Raw genomic sequence first — 8,488 nt, forward strand, 5'->3', positions numbered from 1 at the left:
GTTAGTTAGTTAGTTAGTTAGTTAGTTAGTTAGTTAGTTAGTTAGTAGTTAGTTAGTTAGTTAGTAGTTAGTTAGTTAGTTAGTTAGTTAGTTAGTTAGTTAGTTAGTTAGTTAGTTAGTTAGTTAGTAGTTAGTTAGTTAGTTAGTAGTAGTTAGTTAGTTAGTTAGTTAGTTAGTAGTAGTTAGTTAGTTAGTTAGTTAGTTAGTTAGTTAGTTAGTTAGTTAGTTAGTTAGTTAGTAGTTAGTTAGTTAGTTAGTTAGTTAGTTAGTTAGTTAGTTAGTTAGTTAGTTAGTTAGTTAGTTAGTTAGTTAGTTAGTTAGTTAGTTAGTTAGTTAGTTAGTTAGTTAGTTAGTTAGTAGTTAGTTAGTTAGTTAGTTAGTTAGTTAGTTAGTTAGTTAGTTAGTTAGTTAGTTAGTTAGTTAGTTAGTTAGTTAGTTAGTTAGTTAGTTAGTTAGTTAGTTAGTTAGTTAGTTAGTTAGTTAGTTAGTTAGTTAGTTAGTTAGTTAGTTAGTAGTTAGTTAGTTAGTAGTTAGTTAGTTAGTTAGTTAGTAGTTAGTTAGTTAGTTAGTTAGTTAGTTAGTTAGTTAGTTAGTAGTTAGTTAGTTAGTTAGTTAGTTAGTTAGTTAGTTAGTTAGTTAGTTAGTTAGTTAGTTAGTTAGTTAGTTAGTTAGTTAGTTAGTTAGTAGTTAGTTAGTTAGTTAGTTAGTTAGTTAGTTAGTAGTTAGTTAGTTAGTTAGTTAGTTAGTTAGTTAGTTAGTTAGTTAGTAGTTAGTTAGTAGTTAGTTAGTTAGTTAGTTAGTTAGTTAGTTAGTTAGTAGTTAGTTAGTTAGTTAGTTAGTTAGTTAGTTAGTAGTTAGTTAGTTAGTTAGTTAGTTAGTTAGTAGTTAGTTAGTTAGTTAGTTAGTTAGTTAGTTAGTTAGTTAGTTAGTTAGTTAGTTAGTAGTTAGTTAGTTAGTTAGTTAGTTAGTAGTTAGTTAGTCATTAAACATTAATAGCTATTTTGCTAAAATCTCGTTTTTTAAATTAAACCAGTCTTGCAGTTAATGAGCGATATTTTTCTTATATTTCTTTTATATGTATCTGTATATGTTTAAGCCATTGCATTACTCCCTTTATAATAAACATTTCCTTTATACTTTAATTTGTGTCCGTTGCAGGCATTGAACATCGTATTACCAGTAATCATTTCTACTTTAATGAAACGAAAGGATTCTACTGTTTACGCTATGACAGCGGTGACCGTTGTTTGCGCGAAACAAAAGGACGTAAACATCCTCATGTTGATCCGGTTGTCATCTCCAAACTGCGTAAGTTTTTCGCAGAGCACAATCAACGTTTCTACGAATTGGTTGGAGAGGATTTGGGTTGGCCCGAAGAGTAAAAGAAGGTAAGACAGACGGATAGACAGACAGACAGGATGTCTGCATTAACAAAGGACGTGTGTTGTGTGTAAAGTATGTGTATAAAATAAATAAAATTATTTAAAAAAAAAGTAGTTAGCAATTGGTGTGTGTAAACAAATGATAATGAAGTCATAAACTGTAGCAGCAACAACAGAAGACAACATGAACAAAATTAAAACATTTTAACGATTCCAGAATATTTGTAACTATTAAATTAAAAAATCGTTGAAAAAAAAACACAAATTAAAATGGAAAACTGTATGAAAAAAGCCCAAAACCAACATATGAAAAGTAAATATTAAAGAAACAAAAAAATGGAAAAATAAGCGCAGCAATTAAGAAAACAAGGACTGAAATGCAAATATAAATACAAGTACACAGGTTTTTTTTTAAGTATATAATTTTTTTCGTTATAATAATACATTTTTCCTACTTTTTGCTCGTATACTTTAATTTACTTGTGTTGATTTAAATTATTATTTATGTTAAATACCCTACACTGTGCATTAGTTGTTAAAAAAGATTTTTGCTACAAATTAAAACTAAAAAAAAAGCTGATAAGGCGATTTACATGTAAGTGAAGTTCAAGTGAATTTAATGTTCTAACCAGTATCATCAAGATACTATATATCGTCGGAATCATTTCGCTTTTTGGTCTCAGATCACTATCGCTCTTTATTTCTGTTATTACTTGTTTCTTAATACTCTTTATATTTTCTCTTCAAAATTTCAATTAATTTTATTATTTTTCCAGTTTTATCTCTTAATTTATTTACTTATTTTTCGACACTTATTTTCCTTATTCGTTTATAATTAAAACGTATATATTCATACAAACGAGTACACAAGCTTAATGTCAATTTGAATATGTATGTCGGAAAATATTTGTTTATTTATTTGTATAATACAGATTATTTTTTGTGCAAACTGAAAACTGTCAGAAGGTAAGACTTGGAAAGAAATACCCAGCAGTTTTTTGGGCCACAAAAAGAAGCATTTAACTTCTTATATTAGACAAAGGCCCAGGTCAGATGATCGCGCTTTGCTCAAGTTCTTTTTAGACAAAGACCCGAGTGAGACGATCACGCTTTGCTCAAGTTCTTTTTATCAATCTTCAAGATAACTGAAGGGTACATGAGAATATCAATCTCTTACATTACTACTTGAAAGAAAATTTTTTAGAAAATATTTCCTTTAAACTGACTTAAACGTCCTTGAATTTCATAAAGATCCATAATGTGTTTTTAATTACTATTATAACATATTAAAATAAAATTAAAATTTACTACGCTGAACTTATCCCATGTACAGCAGGACTAACTAACTATTAAAATTGTGCGTGATAAATACTACCAAAGTGTTTAAATGTAAATATTTATCGAAAAATAAGTTGAAATGCAAGAATTTTCTTTTAAAACTGATTAAAAAGATTATATAATATGAAAATAATTGAAAATATCAATAAAATAGTATACACATTAAGGTGGCTCTATAATGGTAGTTGCTGATGTACCCATCTGAAGTGAAAATTTAGTATACGGTGAACTAATTTAGAAGATAATAAGGTCTTTTTGAGGTTTTAAAGATCAGGTTTTTGGGCCAATGTCCTTCCGTCTAGCTGTATGTTTATGAAAGTGTGATAGATAATAAATTTAAAGACAACTCGATTTAACAGCTTTGGTCCAATTGTAATTGAATGACTTTATCAGTATTTATGAAACATGAAAATCTTTCTTTAGAATTATTAGATATTTTAAACTTTTGATCGCTAAATATAGATCGAATTCTTCAATCGATCTTTTATTTTCAATATATATATAAAAATCTTTTAGTAGTGATCACAGAATTCTTGTTTCTCTGAAATAGTAAATAAACAATCGTTTGCTGAATATTGTTACTCAAGTAATCTATGTATAGTTTTTTTCTAACGATCGTTATGTTCAAGTTTGTTTAAATCGATCACTATTCATAGTCTATTCCTAGCTGAAGAAATTTTCTTCATAAGAAAGAAAGGATCATCGATCGTGTTTAGTTTAAATGAGGAATGAAAATAACGCTTACCTATCTAGTTTTCATAAGCAAAAAAGAAATGATCTCTACTTCAAGACTAATTTAAATTCATAAACATATCGATCACTAGCCTGAGATTGTTAACTTAAGTTTTTTTTTTTCGGTGCAAATTTTTTATACAATAGAAAAGCAATAGTTATTTTATATTATTATTAAAACTTAAAAAAATACGATCGAACATTTCTTTTGTCGTGTGTCGTTGATCACTATATAAGATCAAACTTTTTTCTAAATATATAAAGATTTTTTCTGCTTTGGTGCTTTTTTCAAAGAAGGAAATAAGCAATCATTTTCATAACACATATTATTTGACAAATGGCAGTCCGACAGTGGACTAAGGTCTGGTAGTTAGTCAGAATATTGGAATATGGAATATGGTCTGGAATATAGTATTGTATGTAGTTAATACTATTGTATGGTATACAGTCAGGACTACTGTTTCTTTGAGAGTCTGGGTTATAGACTAGTTCGTAATCTAGTCAACAGTTTGGACTATTGTCTAGAGTAGATTTGGATAACATTCAGGACTGTACCCTGAATTACAGTGTAGCCCAAAGTCCGATCTATTGTCTTGTATGGCCTATATTCTGCACCGTAGTGTGAGCAGTAATGTAACCTAAAGTCTGGACTGCAGCCTATAGTATGGATTAAAGTATTGTCTACAGTCTTGACTTCTATATATAGTCCACGCTATATTCTTGTTTGGACTATAGTCTTGTCTATAGTGTGGTTAGTGCTGTTTATAGTCTAGGCAAGACTATAGTCTAGTCCTCTCTATAGCTTAGATTATAGTTTTATCTATAGTCTGGACTATAGTCTAGACTATAGTCTTGTCTTTAGTCTTGTCAATAGTCTAGACTATAGTCTTGTCTATAGTCTAAACTATAGTAGTGTCCGTAGTCTAGACTATAGTCATGTATCAGTTTGGACTATAGTTTTATTTATAGTCTGGACTATAGTCTTGTCTATAGTTTGGACTATAGTTGCGTCTATAGTCTGGAAGATAGTTTAGTCTATAGTCTGGACTATAGTCTTGCCTATAGTCTAGACTATAGTCTTATTTATAGTCTGGACTACAGTATAGACTATAGTCATATCTATAGCCTGGACTATAGTCTGGACAACAGTATTGTCTACAATCTGGACTATAGTCTTTTGTATAGTCTGGATTATATTCTTATTTATAGTCTGGACTATAGTCATGTCTATAGTCTGGACTATAGTTGTGTCTGGTTTCTGGTTTTATTTATAGTCTTGACTATAGTCTTGTCTTTAGTCTGGACTATAGTTGTGTCCATATTTTGGTCTATAGTCTTGTCTATAGTGTCTTGTCTATTGTCTAGACTATAGTCTTATCTTTTTTTATTTATAGTCTTGACTATAGTCTTGTCTTTAGTCTGGACTATAGTGTGTCCATATTTTGGTCTATAGTCTTGTCTATAGTGTCTTGTCTATTGTCTAGACTATAGTCTTATCTATAGTCTGGACTATAGTTTTGTCTATCGTCTGAAGTATAGTCTTGTCTATCGTCTGAACTATAGTCTTGTCTATAGTCTGTTCTATAGTCTTCTGTATAGCCTGGACTATAGTCGTGTTTATAGCCTTGTCTATGGTCTGGCTTATAGTCTTGTCTGCAGTCTGAACTATAGTCTTGTTTATAGTCTGGACTATAGTTTTGTCTATAGTCTGAACTATAGTTATGTCTATAGTCTGGGCTTTAGTTGTGTCTGTAGTCTGGGCTATAGTGGTAAGTTGTAAAGTTGTAAAGCCACCTAACAAGCTATAGTTACACTAAAAACTATTATGCACAGTGATTAGGAATGTCTTAACTCAAAATGTACTTAAATTTATTATAGTTTTATTTTTAATTTTTTTTTTAATATAAAATCGAAATGAAAAATTAAAAGCAATATTTTTTTAATTTTTTTAAAATTTAAGTAAAATTAATTAACGAAAAAGCCGACAAATTTAAAAACAAAACATATCAAGCTAAAAGACACAAAACAGAATTTTACTCTAGAATTAAAACATATCATTAAAAATAACAGAAAATTTAAAAAAAAAACTAAGCTAAAGAAAGAAATGAGAAGTGAAAGAGAAAAAAAAATTTAAGCAACTCAATGTGATTTTTTTAGTAATTAAGTTTAAATTAATTTAGACATTTTTAAAAAAATTGAAGTTTAAGAAATAATATTAAAAAAATAAAACATTTATAAAATGTAATAATAATATTATTAATTTAAATATATATTATTTTTTCGGTAATAAATGGCTGAATAAATGAGTGCAGAAAATTTCTAAATAAAAATTAGAAAAAAAAAATTCAAAAAATTTAAATAAGAAAAAAAATAAAACTAAATTATTAAAAATATTTAGTTTTGAATAGAGAATAATAAAAATAATAAAATAAAGTATACATAACATATTAAATAAAGTTACTAAATAAATTAATTAAATAATTAAAATTTAAGTAAAAATAGTTTTAAGCAACAAACCTTACAACTAAAACATATCAATTCCACAGTGAATATTTAACAAAAAAAAAGAAAAATTGAAAACCAAAGAAATCGATACATATCAGTTGGTTTACACCAACAAAATCTTATATTAGTTTTAAGCTTAAAAAATATATATAAATATACTTTATTGTTATAACAAATTTAACTCAAAATATATTATAAGTTTAACTAAGCTTTTTTACTTTTATGTACAATTTTATTTTTTTTTTTCTAGAAAATTTTTAAAATCAACTATACATATCATGAATATAATTGAAACTTTTATGAAAAACTTTACTAAAATATAACTGTACTTTTTTTTTGTTAATAGTTTTTAAACTGCACTGCCTTAAATTTACAACAAAAGAAAGAAAAATTATAAATTGTTATTGCACATTTTTTATATGATTTTGTATAAAAAGTATTTTTTACTTAAAATTCAAATTCAATTGGTATATTTTAGAAATTTAGAAAATTTTTAGCATTAAATAAAAATTAATTGTTAAATTTGTATAAAAAAATAATTAAAAAAATATATACATGAAATTCATGTTGCATCATAAACATATCATATAATTAATTCTCTTAAAAATTTAGAAATATTTACTAAATTAGTTAAATTAATTATTTCTGAAACCAATTTTCTTTAATTATTAAAAAAAAATCTATAAAAATTAAGTTTAACTCACGAACAAGATCCATACACTTACATCTCAATAACTAATCATGTCTAAACTACTGGAGTGCACCACGAACTGATGTTAGTTCAATCAATCCGCCCTATAATTCAAACGGTATTATTCAACTATTTAACTTCACAAGATACGAAGATAATCGATAGATCAATATTTAAAAAAAAAAACGATCACTTTATACAAGAAAATATTGATATCGAATTAAAGATTTATTGATCGAATTTTCCTTTCTCGAATGGTCTCTTCTTTATAAAAAAGTACACTGAAACGAACTGTACTAATAGAATCAATCGCTCAATATTAAAAAACTCGATCACTCTGCACAAAGGGAACAAGAAATATACACGCCTGGTATCAAATTGACACCAAACATTCTATATTTTTTCAATAACATCCGTTGTCAAAGTATATACATACACTGAAACAAACTGTACTAATAGAATCAATCGCTCAATATTAAAAAAAAAACTCGATCACTCTACACTCTAGAGGGAAAGAAAAATACACGCCTGGTACCAAATTGACACCAAACTGTTTATAATTTTTCAATAACATTCGTTGTCATACGTACAACAACACTATGTAATGTTAACAACATTGCAACAATTCCTTATCGAAATCTAAATTTTATACACATCCGTTGTCTAAATGTTAACAAACGTGGTAAGCTCACTATTCACAAACAATCCTTTGCCAATAGTGAGCTTACCACGTTTGTTAACATTTAGACAACGGATGTGTATAAATTAGAGTACATTATATACATAGTGTTGTCGTACGTACATATGTATATACTTTGACAAAGGATGTTATTGAAAACTTATAAAATTTTTGATGTCAATTTGTGTATACAAGAAAATACTGATCTCTAATCAAACGATTAGTTCGTCGATTTATTGAATAAATTTTCGTTTTTGTGAATAGACTTTTTTATACCCTGCACCACCAATTACAGTTGAGAGGGTATTATGCATTTGTGTTGATGTTTATAAAACCCATAAACATTGGTCCTACATCCTAATGGACGACGTGATCTCAATCTACACAGATGGCTCAAAGACAGCTCTACTGCCTCTTCGACTACCTGACACCTGCACGGTCCTTCAGGCAGAGATATATGCCATCTATACTGCCGCGAGAAGAATCCGGGAACTAAATCTCGAAAATTCGTCTATACATATATACTTGGACAGCCTTGCATCAATCAAGGCTCTTAACTCCAATGTCATTAAGTCGGAATGTCTTCTCAATTGCATTCAATCGTTGGCACAACTGACACAACATAACGTTGAGTAGATATGGGTTCCAGGACATGAGGGTATCCGGGGAAATGAAATATCTGATGAATGCGCAACCAAAGGATATTCACGCTCCCCTGACGACCCTATCAAAACTGATAGATGAATGGGCTCTGAGTGAGACGGAACTCAGGTGGTCAAATATCACCACTTGTAGAATATCGAGACTGCTCTGGCCCACTCTGACAACAGATAGGATCTCCTATCTCTTGATAAGAACTCGATTAGGCTTCTAACTGGTATAATTACTGGGCACTGTATGATTCGACATATGTCAGAACGTATGGGCTGCCCAAATCATAGCTACTGTAGAAGCTGCTTAGACGAAGAAGAAGTGGAATCGGTACAACACCTTCTATGTGACTGTCCAGCCTTACAAGAGCACAGACTACTGTATCTGGGTAGAGCTCTTTTCCATGATCTAGACTGTCTCAGAGATGCGTCACTGATAAACATGATCGGTTTTATTAAAAGCACCGGCTGGTTTACATGGAGACCGAACGAACCAAGTAGTCAACGAAAT

General features: G+C 28.9%; 1 protein-coding gene across 1 annotated transcript in view; it reads left to right on the forward strand.

Moving 5' to 3' along the window:
- Positions 1 to 4,241, forward strand: part of LOC119606479 — a 48,763-nt gene extending 44,522 nt beyond the window's left edge. Inside the window, 1 exon segment of the mRNA XM_037960009.1 lies at positions 1,159 to 4,241. Coding sequence (XP_037815937.1) covers positions 1,159 to 1,382 — 224 coding nt within the window. The 3' untranslated portion in view covers positions 1,383 to 4,241.
- Positions 4,242 to 8,488: the final 4,247 nt, after the last annotated feature.

This window comes from Lucilia sericata, unplaced genomic scaffold, assembly GCF_015586225.1.
Source record: "Lucilia sericata isolate MDLA Ls3-8-SP2 unplaced genomic scaffold, ASM1558622v1 Contig000589F_arrow, whole genome shotgun sequence".
NCBI classification, from domain to species: domain Eukaryota; kingdom Metazoa; phylum Arthropoda; class Insecta; order Diptera; family Calliphoridae; genus Lucilia; species Lucilia sericata.